At 44.8% G+C, this 15,224-nt stretch overlaps 1 protein-coding gene across 3 annotated transcripts in view; it reads right to left on the bottom strand.

The window, feature by feature from the left end:
* Positions 1-398: 398 nt before the first annotated feature.
* MLLT1 (MLLT1 super elongation complex subunit) overlaps positions 399-15,224 on the bottom strand; it is a 169,972-nt gene continuing 155,146 nt past the window's right edge. For 2 of the 3 annotated variants that reach the window (XM_069216395.1, XM_069216394.1), the window contains exons 11-12: positions 4,061-4,132; positions 399-3,820 (exon numbers count right to left, since the gene is read on the bottom strand). In XM_069216395.1, coding sequence (XP_069072496.1) covers positions 3,692-3,820; positions 4,061-4,132 — 201 coding nt within the window. In that variant the 3' untranslated portion in view covers positions 399-3,691. The remainder of the gene's footprint in view (positions 3,821-4,060; positions 4,133-15,224) is intronic. The other variant, XM_069216396.1, reaches the window with a different exon arrangement.

The raw sequence follows: 15,224 nt of genomic DNA, 5'->3' as shown, positions 1-15,224 counted from the left end.
AGTACATTAGCCGACCAGACTGTAGCCAGCAATGACCGTTGGCGATCTATCACCTCATACACTCAAAGTAGTACCAATGTAAACCCGACCTAGTAGCACTTACTACAAACACTTGACTAAACCGCACTAGCATACACAGACCAACATATAGAGTATTTAACATGAATGCCTTTATTATTCACAAAATGTAAGGAATGGTTCTTGGAAAGGTGGCGTGATAGTGTACTTGTGTATGTCTTTATTATTAATAGCATTTAAAGTGTGACATTCTGAAAGGAGGCACAATGGATGGATAAAGTGGGAATCTGCTTTGCCTTGAGCAGGAAAAAAAGTGAGCTTCTCATCACCCCTATCTAAAAATACGTTTCACTGTTCAGAAATTAATGAAGAGAGTCAAATTAATTGTACTGGAATTTTATTTTTGCTTTTGTAATCCCTCCTTTTTGCTCCCCTCGCCATACTGTGCAAGCACGATCTACTTTGTTTGGCAAGAGCTTAGAAAGTGTTTTATTATTATTCGCACTTAAAAAATTTAAATAAAGCCAGATTTCATAAAAAAGCAGAATTCAAGGGAATTAACAAAAGAGCAATTCAATAGAAACGAGAAAAACTGTTGGGTATAAATAAGGAGTGCTGAAAAAGATATCAATATTTGTTTACACCAAGAAAATATAGTTTGGATTAGTGTTTGCAGTATATCCTCAACTATTCCAAAGTATCTGCTAAAATCAGCTAAGGCAACAGTGCAAGAAAGACGACAACACACAAAAGAACTCCTCGCCTTTCCCCTTTGTTCATCTGCTTAAGCTCTGCGTTTCTTTGAAAGATAAACTGTATTGTCCTCCAACACTTTTAAAAAGTATTCACCCAATTCAAAACATTTGATATATTGTGGATACTTCTCATTTGCCAAAGCCAACATTCACCCCTCCAGACTCCAAGAAGGCCAGATAAAGAGTTGGCGGTGGAGTGGTCAAAAATGAGGGAAGTTAGAAAAATAATATACTGCCCGCCATTGTGACATTTCAAAAGAAAGACCAACAATACAGTTTAAGCAGAGGACCATCAAAATACATTAAAAGCATAACTGGAAAAATTTTATTTTAACGTAAATTACTTTTAAGATTGCACTAGTATTAGAATGGCCTCACTGGTGCACAAAAGCCACTTTGCAAATCTGTGATGGAGAAGGAGGCCACTAACTAAAATAACTTACTCGCTTCTATGGCAATTAACTTGTCCATAGTGCTTTCGATTCATTAGTTGCCACCGTGCATCAAAAAGGCTTTCTATGTACTGTCATGCTGGCAGTTGCATTCAAGGAGTAACGCGGACGCTTCTCTGGAGATCTGGTAGTGTTTTAAATGTATGTCTCCTTAATAATTCTGCAAATATCATTGGATGTGTATGGAACAAAGGCAGTGTCAGCATTGCTCTTGCCCATAGGCAATGTCAGAGGTGATGTGCACTTACGAACACCGAATCAATGAGGAGCTACTGTACTCTCCGCATGTCAGGATAAGTATGATACACAAGTGCTCAGGAGAAACATTTTTCAGGAATCTATAACTATGTTCAAATATTGTCAGTCAATACAAGTTATAGTCCAGTTGTCAAATTGTGCACTATGTTATAATGTTCATGAAAAATGCCTTTTCTCTCGGTTTTAAGGCAATGGCACGCATGCCACCTCTAACCTGTAGAAGGACTGGCGAGATTTGCTTTTAGGTGCGTTTGAGAACATTTTAGTGCAAGATGTGGCCTATGGGTTGCTTGTAAGTGAGAACCTCAACAACCCAAAAACTTTACATTTCCCCCCCCGTAAGGACCAATGGAGGCCACTAAACCCGTCTTGGATTAAAACAGATAATTGTGGATAAAGGATGCCCTTCCAGTTGAAAAAGGTGAAGGGAAACGTTTTCCAGGGTAAATTAGTAAAATCTTAAGCTGAAATATTAAAAATACTACTAGATCAAACCCAAAATGTTGCCTACTTAGCGTCTGGCCTGTATGCTTTCTTTTTGCTGCTTCTTTCCTCCACGCTAAGCAGACCCCAGCCGGCCAATGGTGCAAGGCTACCCGACACCAAATGCAGCCGACCCTCAAAGAACTCGAGTCTTGACACAAAGGAGATCCAATAAGAACTGAGACACCATCATTTGGTGAATTTGTAAACCAGAGTTCTAAGAATCTAAATAAATATATAATCACACAGCCATAAGACCACAGGGAACTAAAGTCCACCATTCCTTTAAATCACAAGACACTCTGGTTCAAGCAAGAAGGCAACTGCAGCAGTCTGTTAGAAGAGCAAGTATTTTGGGAAGATGGACTGCTACTCCCCAGACGCACTGCATTAAAGTTGTACATGAAAGGAAAAACCTTTGCAAAGTGGCTTGTCACCAGGAGACAAAAGCGGCTGTTCAGTCCATTATGAGGATTTCTTTTATGCCTGCCCAAGTAAGATATGGTAGGTCGGTTTTTTCTCCAATGTTTTGTCCCTTTGCATTTCCCCACCCCATCCTCCCAAACACACTTTACCGCTGTTATCGCAAGAACTCCGCAAGTAAGAAACAGAAACCGTTAACAGGTTTTGGCAAAGGGTTCTAACAACACTGAATAACGAAAGGGATAAAAGGTAGTCTGTAACATTACAAAATGATGCCAACATCCCTAAATCAGCTTTCATACTCTTAAAAAAGTTGTCCATGAGGCATATCAAACAGAAAGAATAAAAATGAAACGTCACTGAACCTCTCCCTCTTCACATAAAAAAGAAAGAACCCTTAAAATCTCAAGCCCAACTAGGACCATGTTATACATACAGTACATACATACATATATATAATATATATATAAAATATACAGCTTACAGTTTGTCGTCCTATTACAGTTTAAAGCGAACTGAACAGAGTGAGGCCGTCAACGGATGTGGACTGAGAAAAACAGGGCTCACGAAATATCTATGGGATCCAGCCATACCGCACTCTTAAAACACGTGGCGCTCGCGGAGACGCTACAACATACCATGACCCCTTCGACGCAGCGTGGAACGGAGAGCCCCTGAAGACAAGAAACCAGGCCTGGACAGCCCTGCACCCCCGGCACAGGATGGCTGTTCGGGCTTCCTATACAAACAGCCTCACACATCAACTCGCGGAGTGACAACCGGCTGACCACGCTCGCAAGTCCATGTGCAGTTTAGGTGCGCTCATTCCTCTTCCCTAGCTCGACACAGCAAAGACAAGGGTCGAAACAAAACGTCCTCATTCTGTTGCCAGCCAAACAGTACCAAGCGCTCTTGGTGGGGAGGAAAGCTTTTGGGACTTCAAGGACCTGTATAGATAGCTCTCTTGTGCAGACACTCTGGGAGAAATTAAAAGTGTTCTGAAGACAATAGCCATTTCTTAAAACAAAAATCGCTTTTCTCTCTGTAGATTGGAGCAGTTCTTTTCAGGTTTCCTCTTTAGTGCCTGTGTCCAAGTATTCCTGTCAGCTAGAGAAGGTCAGACTGAACAACAAGGGTGCCTACGGGGCGCCTAGAAGAAAGGTGCGGCTGGTATGCATTCACGGAGCATGGCAGGTCTCTAAGGCAGTGCTTTGGGTGAATTGAGAATTTATAGAAGGCCAAGCTCTATTGGTCTCTGTTCTGGGAGCTGGACACGTGATCCCGAACTGCAGCGGCCGCTGGTCATGTGGCCACAGCCTCCAGGTAGCTCTGCAATTTGCGGACAGTCGTCTCATCCAGGGAGAAAAGGTCAAAGTCAAAGGTCGTATTTGTGACATTAAAATGGCCCGTCTCCTCAATCAGGTTCACTATCTGAAACATAAGAGGTCAAAGAGAAACAGGGGTTAACCATGAGCTCCAAAAACAGATTATACACGAAGTGTGACTGCAAGGGCAATCCTAGAGACACAACACAGACTAACCAATAGTATGCAGGTAGTGGTAATATTTTGACTTGAGGTACAAGTAAAAATCGACCGAGCACGACAAGAGACTACAGAGCAGGTTTGCTCACACAACGGCAGGAAAAGCCCCGGAGGGGGCGGGGCGTACCTGCTGTAACACATTGCGTTCTCGCAGGGCCATTAGCCGCCTGTGGAGCTCCACCAGCTCGTCCGTGTACGCCTGGCAGAGAGAGAGAGACTCGAGTAAGACAACTCGCCACGAAGAGGACACAAAGCAGAATAACACACCATGAACGTAGACAATTACCCAATGACAGAATGTAATCAAACACATTTACGTATGTGCCCGACGCACCTGGCAGGAAAGTAACTGCAAAGCAAGGGGGCGCTGGTGCTCTGGCAGAGGTTTGTGTACAGGTCGGGCACACGCATCACGTGGGGCCGACAGCAGTGAGGGGGGAACGCTGAGATGAGGCTCCAGGGTCGGCAGGGGGAGGGCAGTGCCTGGGACAAAGGGGTTGGCAGGTGGAACTCTAGACTGGCAGCTTGGTGCCCAGGTGGCTGCCCCTGATGCGGCGCTGCGGAGCCTTGTGGGCTTCACGACACTGCAGGTCTGAAGAGAATAGCAGGGGGCGCATGGTAGCTCGGGGTCTGTGAACTCCGTTTACGGGGGGTCGGATCAGCGAGAGCGCTGGGACTGCAGCGTGCCATGCCTGCTCCATCACAGGCTTGTGCTGGGGTGCCTGGGCACACGATACCACAAAGGCTCTTAAGTAAAGTGCCCTCAGGTCATGTGCAGCCATCGCTGTACTTTTATGAACCCATGACTACACAGTTTCGACACAGAGGTCCGCCTAAGATCTTGGCTCCACCTCGCTAATCAGTCAACTGGGCAAAGAAGTGGGTGTTGAGAGAATGGGCATTTGTAGAAGAAGGCAAAATCCGACTAGAAGTTCAATTTACCATACAGTACACACCATTTTCAGCCTTCTCTTATTCCCCCATCACTGGCAAAAGGGACAACAAGGTGTCTGGCGTCAGGCACATGACCATCCCAGAACATAGTGGACAAATTGGGTTACTCCTTTGGGAAAAGGCGCCCAAAGAAACATTTGGAAACGGTGCCCAAAGCAGACATGGCTACTGTACAAATCTTGATAGGTACGTGTTCACAGACGTCGTCTTAACTGGTGCAGTTTGAGAATGGATTCTATCTGTGGGCTCAAGCTGGGAATACATTCAGCTTGGGACAGTGGCATTTGCACGTGACCTATACAAATCTATCCATAGGCAGGAGGATGTATAACAACACCTGCTGGAACATGCAATGCAAGAGAAAACCAAGCTCTTATCGCATCTAGAATAATCACGATCTTTTTGGTAGTTTTCCATACATGTACTTTCTCTTAAGCAGAGTTTTTCCACTTGAGACACAAGTCAGGCAGTCCTTTATAGTACGATTGTACAGCAAGCACTGCCCAGACACTATGGAAGACGAGGCTGTAGGGCACAGAGCCAGGAGATCCATGCCTCTTACTCAAGTAAAAGGTCACTGGAGGTCGTCACAGAAGTCTCAATGCCAAGGTAGACTCTTTGTGATTAGACCTAACTTGTGAGTATTTGTGAAGCTTTCCAGAGCTCTGGTGACTATAGTAGGGTGTTAATGTAGTAGTATTCTAAAGAGCCTACGTCCCCAATAGCTAAGGACAAACTTTAGTAACCTTTGGGTTTGACTGGCTGCATGATCACGACTAAAGCGTTCTTCAACAGTGCCAAGAACAATAAGTCCATAATGCACTTCTCATACAGTGGTGCCCTGTCCACCAACCTCTAAATAAGCCAAGAGGTCACCTGCCTAGTCCAGTCACCTTGCTTCCGTTGTCAACAGGAAATCAGATGCATATCCAAGTTGACCGTATTTAGCGTCAAAAGATGGATATGACGCAACAACCTATGACAAACAGTGGTCAACCCCAAAAACCTAAACTCAGAGGAGTCAGTGGTAACTGAGGTTTCCAAATAATCATCGTAATGAGACCATCGAGAAGAGTGGGGCTCTGAGAAAACAGACTTTGCTCTGCATGACAGCCAGGGAAGTTAGATAACGCTTTCACTGTGGACTGGACTGTTCTCACTGTTAACAGTAGCTGATCTGAAAGCCTCTCATGCAGAGTCTGGATGTGTTACACCTTATTATAAAGGAGCATTCTAAAATCCATCACCGAATAATTAGAATGTATCTGAAACACTATCAGTGATAGGAGATCCAGTCTATAAGCGAGGATGCAGGTGTGTGAATTAAAATTGCACATTGGTATGTGTGCATATATGTAGTGAAAATCTAAAGCCAGAGCAAAAGAATACTGTACTGCTGGGGACGGCAGACCCGCCCTCTCTCTCTGAACCACCATGTGACACACGGTATCGGCTCCCCTCACACGGTGAGGAACAGATACCACACACGGTGGCAGGGAAAACAAGTAGAAACCCACTGTAAACAGTGATTTTCAGCTCGCTTTCAGAGGCTTTCAACCTCAGGCGTTCATCAACGGGTGTGAAAACACCCGAGGACATCGGCAGAAGTATCAGTAAAAGCTTCAACAAGCTCTTTTTTTTTTTTTTTTAAAGAGGAGGGTGTTTGGGGCCGGAATGGGGGCAACATTGCCTTTTAGGTGCTTCTCGGTACTAGGCTCTGTCCCCTTCAAGGCCCCGCCCCCTCCTCACAGGGTGTGATTGCTGTCGAAGTTGCCAGGTCTGGAAGGGGCATCATTCAAGCGGGAGGAATGGGCAAATACAAGGGTACACAGCATTGGCTGGAGCCAACAGGTGCTGGTAGAAGGGGGCACGGGAAACTGCAGAGGATGAGACGGGTGGGCTGGGGCAGGGAGAGAATCTGCAGAATACGTTGGTATCTGGGTTAAGGGGGTGAAAGGAAGAACACTGGGTGACCAGGCTGAGCCGGGATCAGTAGAAGCAGAAAGTGTTTCTCAGATGACCAGTCAAAAGAGTAGTTAGTGGGGATGAGTTATCGTTGCTCGAAGAACAAGACTGAGTAATTTTCACGAACCAACTCTTGGCAGAGAACAGAACATTTTTTTACTAGAACTAAAAATCAGAAGCAACTACGCCTGCAGCCTAGTTGCCTCCTTACTGCGTTTCCCAGTTGCGAGTCTTGCAGCGCGGTTACTCAATTCTTAAGTAGTCTGACAAACGTTTTTATTTTGGATGCCAGATACGTTGGGAGTCTTTTTTATGTTGTGAAGATGATGAAGATAGGCAGAGGAAATCACTGGAGATTCTTGAGGACGGAGAGAGTTTATCGAATTTCCGCAGACCTTTGATGACGTTTTCTACCATGTCACGTGACTGCTCCTCTTGCACGTGAAATGGGACTCTGGGATGGCACTTACAAGTTTCCTATCCTGACAACTCGCAAAGGGACCAATGCTTGGGTGACAAGTGTTCTGTTAGAATTGGCGAGCCTGTTTATAAGCTATTCTGATATAATACAACAGGTTTTCAGAACAAATGAAGTTAACGGAGTACAGGTTAATTGAGTATTAAACGTGCCAGTTCACCCCTTCTTTGCAGAATACTCAAACAATAATAAATATATGCAACTCAAGAGAAGCATAAACTGTGACTGGCATATTAGAGACCAGCCTTGACACTATATTCAGGTCACACATGGTCTTATAGCGGTATTGATATTCCCACAGAACGAGATCAATCAGGAATTTGTAAAGCATAATACTCACCTGTGAAGGTCTCAAGGCGCTAAGGAGGGGAGAGGGGTGAAGGGGGGAGATGGTGCTGCTACTACTCGAACAGCCAGGTCTTGAGAAGTTTCCTGAAGGTAAGGAGGTCTTTGGTCTGGCGCAGGTGCGTGGGAAGAGTGTTCAAAGTTTTGGCGGCGAGGTGTGAGAATGATCCACCGCCGGTTGTAGTTCTGTGGATGCGTGGGACAGTTGCATGGGCGAGGTCGGCGGAGCGGAGATGACGGCTCGGGATGTAGAAGGAGAGTCGTCTGATGAGGTATTCTGGTCCGGTGTTGTGCAGTGCTTTGTGAGCGTGGGTGAGGAGTTTGAAGGTGATTCTCTTGTTGACTGGGAGCCAGTGCAGGTTTTTCAGGTGGTCTGTGATGTCGAGGATGAGGTGTGCGGAGGCGTTCTAGATGCGTTGCACCCTCTTCTGGAGTTTGGCCGTGGCTCCTGCGTAGAGGGCATTGCTGTAGTCCAGTTTGCTGCTTACGAGGGCTTGGGTGACACAGACACCAGGACTGCAGAACAACTGGGTTTATAAGGTGCTTAAAGAAAACAGTTACTGGTTCTGCAGCTTGTCGAAAATCTTCTAGATTCAATGTGGGTGGAGTCATATGACACTATGAAACTCAGTACACGCCCCTGTACTTCCAATTTATATATTTTTTTCATCTGCTCCCCTCCTTCATTGTGGAGGGTCACAAGTGAATCTAGAATAGTTTTAAGCTGCAAAGTACATTTACAGATAACTTGTACTCTGCAGAGTAAAATCTCTTCAATATTTAAATGCTGTGCATTCATTATGTATTGGAGTATGGGTTTTAAAAATGTGATCGGTTTTGAAATGTGATCTTTTCACACACTGTTTTTGTGCATCACGCCCCCTTGCCTCCTTAAGCTGTCTGCTCGCGCCTTGCCTACATCTGGTACATCAAGTGTAATTAGTGTTATTTCCTTGGTAACTGCATATTGCTTGTGGGGAGCTTGGACTGTGGATGAGAAACTGCTCCCCACACACGGTCGATGAAAAACATTGCTGTTGTGTTGTCAATTAAGACATCCACAACCTTGTATTGCAATGGTCCTTGAAAGGATTTTAAAGCCAAAAAACAGTCTTTAAATTTAAGAGACTTATGCATTTTTACTGTATCCTATTCTGGCCGGTGAGCTCTGTCGCTTAGATTGTTCACATGTGCATCCCATTCCTGAATGTGATGACATGTGGGATCGGCAAATTAAACCTCTTTTCTTTTGTCATATTATGTGTTTTTTACCACTGAATGTCCTTTGAAACCTACTTGCTACAACCCTAAATCCTTTATCTCCTTAGTTTATGATCAGTAACTGCCTAAATACACCTGGTCTCATACCAGAAGTACCTTTGGAATCAGCTAAACTCCCCCAGGCATCATCCTCAGCAGCTCCTTACATTCCTCAATGTAAGAGGCGGACGCAGCCGGTATAAGGGAACTGTTTTCTGCACTGCTTTGAATCTTCTCATAATGGATTTTGCAAAACATACTGCTGTATCAAGGGTTGTTCCTTGGAAGGTCTCTTTTATCCTGTGTAGGAGATTATTTCTTTACTTTAAAAGGGAAATCCAATTTGAAAGACTACCTACCACCATTTGTATGTGTGCTCGTTATTGCTGAAAAGAACTCTGCTTCAATAGCCAATCGTCTAGGTAAGGATAGACAAGAATCACCTTTCATCCCAGAAACGCTGCTACCACTGCCAGTGTTTTGGTGAACAATTTTGGAGCAGAATTGATTCCAGAAGGGAATAACTAAATTGATGTCCTTGAAGTTGTTTTCTCCTAGCAGGTAAAAAACCTTCTGAAGAGAAAAGATTGAAAATGTCACTTACCCAGTGTACATCTGTTCGTGGCATTAGTCGCTGCAGATTCACATGTTTCGCACAGTCCGCTGCCTGGTGTTGGGCTCGGAGTATTACAAGTTGTTTTTCTTCGAAGAAGTCTTTTTTGGTCACGGGACCGAAGGACTCCTCCCTCTTCGGCTCCATTGCGCATGGGCGTCGACTCCATCTTAGATTGTTTTCCCCGCAGAGGGTGAGGATGGAGTTGTTTGCTATAAATAGTGCCCATGCAATGGAGTGAATACGTATGTACATAAAAAGTTTATAATAATTATTTACAAATGTACAAGTGTTTAAGGTTTAAGATCTACTTCTAAACGGCTACAGGCTTCCCGAGGAGGCGGGAGGGCACATGTGAATCTGCAGCGACTAATGCCACGAACAGATGTACACTGGTTAAGTGACATTTTCAGTTCGATGGCATATGTTGCTGCAGATACACATGTTTCGCATAGACTATAAAGCAGTTACCTCCCCTAAAAGCGGTGGTTTAGCCTGTAGGAGTTGAAGTAGTTTGGAATAATGTTCTTAGTACAGCTTGGCCCACTGTAGCTTGTTGTGCATTTAGTACGTCTACACAGTAGTGTTTAGTAAATGTATGAGGCGTAGACCAGGTTGCAGCCTTACATATTTCGCTCATAGGAATGTTTCCTAGAAAGGCCATTGTAGCACCTTTCTTTCTGGTTGAGTGTGCCTTTGGTGTAATAGGCAATTCTCTTTTGGCTTTAAGATAGCATGTTTGAATACATCTGACTATCCATCTAGCAATGCCTTGTTTAGAGATTGGATTTCCTATGTGTGGTTTTTGAAAAGCTATGAACAGTTGTTTTGTTTTCCTGATTAGCTTTGTTCTGTCAATGTAGTACATTAGTGCTCTTTTGATGTCTAATGTATGTAGTGCCCTTTCAGCCACGGAATCTGGTTGTGGGAAGAACACTGGCAATTCTACTGTTTGATTTAAATGGAATGGTGAGATTACTTTTGGTAGAAATTTTGGATTTGTTCTTAGAACTATTTTATTTTTGTGTATTTGAATAAATGGTTCTTGTATGGTAAATGCCTGTATTTCACTTACTCTTCTGAGGGATGTGATTGCAATGAGAAATGCGACTTTCCAGGTTAGATATTGCATTTCACAGGAATGCATGGGTTCGAAAGGTGGACCCATGAGTCTTGTTAAGACGATGTTAAGGTTCCATGAAGGAACTGGTGGTGTTCTTGGTGGTATAATTCTTTTTAGCCCTTCCATGAATGCTTTAATAACTGGTATTCTAAATAGAGACGATGAATGAGTAGTTTGTAGGTAAGCAGATATTGCTGCGAGGTGTATTTTTATAGATGAAAAAGCGAGATTCGCTTTTTGCAAATGTAGTAAGTATCCTACTATGTCCTTTGTAGAGGCATGCAATGGTTGGATTTGATTGGTATGGCAGTAGCAAACAAATCTTTTCCACTTAGATGCATAGCAGTGTCTAGTGGAAGCTTTTCTAGCTTGTTTTATGACCTCCATGCATTCTTGTGTGAGGTCTAAGTGTCCGAATTCTAGGATTTCAGGAGCCAAATTGCCAGATTCAATGATGCTGGGTTTGGATGCCTGATCTGTTGTTTGTGTTGTGTTAACAGATCTGGTCTGTTGGGTAGTTTGACATGCGGTACTAGTGAAAGGTCTAGTAGAGTTGTATACCAAGGTTGTCTTGCCCATGTGGGTGCTATCAGTATGAGTTTGAGTTGGTTTTGACTCAACTTGTTTACTAGATATGGAAGGAGAGGGAGAATGGGAAAAGCGTATGCAAATATCCCTGACCAACTCATCCATAGAGCACTGCCTTGTGATTCGCGGTGTGGGTACCTGGATGCGAAGTTTTGGCATTTTGCGTTTTCTTTTGTTGCGAACAAATCTATCTGGGGTGTTCCCCAAATTTGAAAGTACTTGTTCAGAACTTGGGGGTGAATTTCCCATTCGTGGACTTGTTGGTGGTCTCGCGAAAGGTTGTCTGCTAGTTGGTTTTGGATCCCTGGAATAAATTGTGCTATTAGGCGAATGTTGTTGTGAATCGCCCACTGCCATATTTTTTGTGTTAGGAGGCACAATTGTGTTGAGTGTGTTCCTCCTTGTTTGTTTAAATAATACATTGTTGTCATGTTGTCTGTTTTGACAAGAATGTATTTGTGTGTTATTATGGGTTGAAAGGCTTTTAACGCTAGAAATACTGCTAACAGTTCTAGGTAATTGATGTGAAATTTTGTTTGGTGTACATCCCATTGTCCTTGAATGCTGTGGTGATTGAGGTGTGCTCCCCACCCTGTCATGGAAGCATCTGTTGTTATAACGTATTGAGGCACTGGGTCCTGAAATGTCCGCCCTTTGTTTAAATTGTTGCTGTTCCACCATAGAAGCGAGAGGTATGTTTGGCGGTCTACCAACACCAGATCTTGAAGTTGACCCTGTGCCTGTGACCATTGTGATGCTAGGCACTGTTGTAAGGGTCGCATGTGTAGTCTTGCGTTTGGGACAATGGCTATGCATGATGACATCATGCCTAGAAGTTTTAGCACAAATTTTGCTTGTATCTTTTGGTTTGGAAACATAGCACTTATTACCTTGTGGAATGCTTGCACTCTTTGTGGACTTGGAGTGGCAATTCCCTTTGATGTGTTGATGGTTGCTCCTAGATATTGTTGTGTCTGACACAGTTCGAGGTGTGATTTTGTATAGTTGATGGAGAAACCCAGTTTGTGAAGGGTTTGTATGACATATGTGGTGTCGTTTGTGCACTTTTTTACTGTGTTGGTCTTGATTAGCCAATCGTCCAGGTAAGGAAACACATGTATCTGTTGTCTCCTGATATGTGCTGCTACTACTGCTAGACATTTTGTGAACACTCTTGGTGCAGTTGTTATTCCGAATGGCAACACTTTGAATTGGTAATGTATTCCTTTGAATACGAACCTTAGGTACTTTCTGTGAGAAGGGTGTATCGGTATATGAAAGTACGCATCTTTTAGGTCTAACGTGGTCATGTAATCTTGCTGTTTGAGCAGTGGAATGATGTCTTGTAGTGTGACCATGTGAAAGTGGTCCGATATGATGTAGGTATTTAGTGTCCTGAGATCTAATATTGGTCTTAATGTTTTGTCTTTTTTTGGAATTAGAAAGTACAGGGAGTAAACTCCTGTGTTTTTTTGTTGTACTGGTACTAACTCTATTGCATCCTTTTGCAGTAGTGCTTGAACTTCTAGTCCTAAAAGTTCTAAATGTTGTGGTGACATTTTGCGTGTTTTTGGAGGGATGTTTGGTGGGAATTTGTGGAATTCTATGCAATAGCCATGTTGGATTATTGCTAATACCCAATTGTCTGTTGTAATCTGCTGCCAAGATTGGTAGAATTGGCTTAGTCTTCCCCCCACTGGGGTTGAGTGAAGGGGTTCTGTGACTTGAAAGTCACTGTTTAGGTAGAGGTGTTTTTGGAGTCTGGAATCTTCCCCTACTCCTTGGGAATTGACCCCCTCTATATCCCCTGAAACCTCCCCTTTGGAATGAACCCTGATATGGTGTGGTTCTTGTTTGTTGGCTGGTGGTGTCTGTGGATTGGCCACGAAACCCCCCTCTAAATGGAGTTTTTCTAAAAGAGCCTCTGCTCTGCGGGGAGTAGAGTGCGCCCATGGCTTTGGCCGTGTCTGTGTCCTTTTTAAGTTTTTCAATGGCTGTGTCCACCTCAGGGCCAAAAAGTTGTTTCTCGTTGAAGGGCATATTAAGGACAGCCTGCTGGATTTCAGGTTTGAAGCCTGAAGTGCGGAGCCAAGCGTGTCTCCTTATGGTGACAGCAGTGTTGACTGTTCTCGCTGCAGTATCGGCTGCGTCCAGTGAAGAGCGGATTTGATTGTTTGAGATTGTTTGTCCCTCTTCAACTATTTGCTGCGCCCTTTTTTGGTATTCCTGTGGAAGATGGTCTACGAGAAGTTGCATCTCATCCCAGTGTGCGCGGTCATATCTGGCCAGCAGCGCTTGAGAATTTGCGATGCGCCACTGGTTGGCTGCCTGTGATGCTACTCTTTTTCCTGCCGCATCAAATTTTCTGCTTTCTTTGTCCGGAGGTGGGGCGTCGCCAGATGTATGGGAATTTGCTCTCTTGCGAGCTGCCCCTACTACTAAGGAGTCAGGTGGTAACTGCGAAGTAATAAACACTGGGTCTGTGGGTGGTGGTTTGTATTTCTTATCCACCCTTGGGGTGATGGCTCTTGATTTTACGGGCTCTTCAAAAATTTGTTTTGCATGCCGTAACATCCCTGGTAGCATTGGGAGACATTGATATTGGCTATGTGTAGCCGAGAGGGTGTTAAATAAAAAATCATCCTCTATAGGATCGGAATGCAGTTGGACATTGTGGAATTCTGCAGCCCTAGCCACCAGTTGCGAGTATGAGGTACTGTCCTCTGGCGGTGACGGCTTTGTGGGGTATGAATCGGGATCATTGTCCGGCACTGGGGTGTCATATAGGTCCCAAGCGTCTTGATCCTGATTATCTTGACTTATGGTAGTTTGCGCTGGTGAGTGCATTTGTGGCGGTGTTTGTGCCGGCGATGCCTGTTGTGGTGGAGAGGGCGGAGGCGTGACTTTTATAACCACTTTGGCTTGTGCGTCATCCTTGAGAAGTCCGATCCTTCTTTTCCTCATTATTGGGGGAAGGGTTGATATCTTCCCTGTGTCTTGCTGGATGTACAGTCTCTTTTGTGTGTAGTCTGATTCTACACTTTGGAGCTCTTGTCCAAATCTGTGCATCTGGCCACTTATTCCTTGTTCCTCTGTGTAGGATGAAGGTGTGGAACTTTTTGGCGCCGAGAGAGAATCTTTTTTCGGCTTCGGCACCGACACAATTTTTGTGGCTTTCGGCAGTGTGTCTCGGTGCCGATGTTTTTCGGTGCCGGCATCTTGTTTTTGCCTCTCGGAGCCGCTATCTCGGCTCCGAGGTTGCTCCATGGCGGTCCCTCGACCGGAGTCGGGTGTCTTCGCTATGGGCGTGCCCTTTTTCGGCGCCTTCGACGGATCGCCGGTTTTATGGGTCGAGCCATGGCCTGTTGGCAGTGGCGTCCCCTGGGCTTTTGTCTTCTCGATAGTTTTAATTTGACGTCTTACTCACTGTTTGTTGCTGTTGTTCGACGTCGGAGTCTCCGGATTCTGATTCCGGAACCGAGAATGTTTCCTCTTCGTCGTCGAAACGTTGTTTTGTTGGCGTGGACGCCATTTGTAGACGCCTGGCTCTTCGGTCCCGGAGTGTTTTTCTGGACCGGAAGGCTCGACAGGCCTCACAGGTATCCTCCTTGTGCTCGGGGGACAAGCACAATTACAGACCAAGTGCTGATCTGTATAAGGATACTTACTGTGACATTTTGGGCAGAAACGAAACGGGGTCCGTTCCATCGGCTTCGATGTCGCACGCGGTCGGGCCGACCAGGCCCCGATGGGGGAATCGAAGCTACCCCAAAGTCTTCCGATGATCGGTGTCGATGTACCTAACTATCCCGATACCGAACGGAACAATACCGACGCTTTCTTCCGAGATTCTGACTAACTTTCCGAACCGAAACACGGAGCGAAAAGGAATACGTCCGAACCCGACAGCGGAAAAAAACAATCTAAGATGGAGTCGACGCCCATGCGCAATGGAGCCGAAGAGG

This window comes from Pleurodeles waltl, chromosome 12, assembly GCF_031143425.1.
Source record: "Pleurodeles waltl isolate 20211129_DDA chromosome 12, aPleWal1.hap1.20221129, whole genome shotgun sequence".
Lineage (NCBI taxonomy): Eukaryota > Metazoa > Chordata > Amphibia > Caudata > Salamandridae > Pleurodeles > Pleurodeles waltl.
Note: the sequence above shows the minus strand (reverse complement) of the source record. Positions and strands in the feature narration are given on the sequence as shown.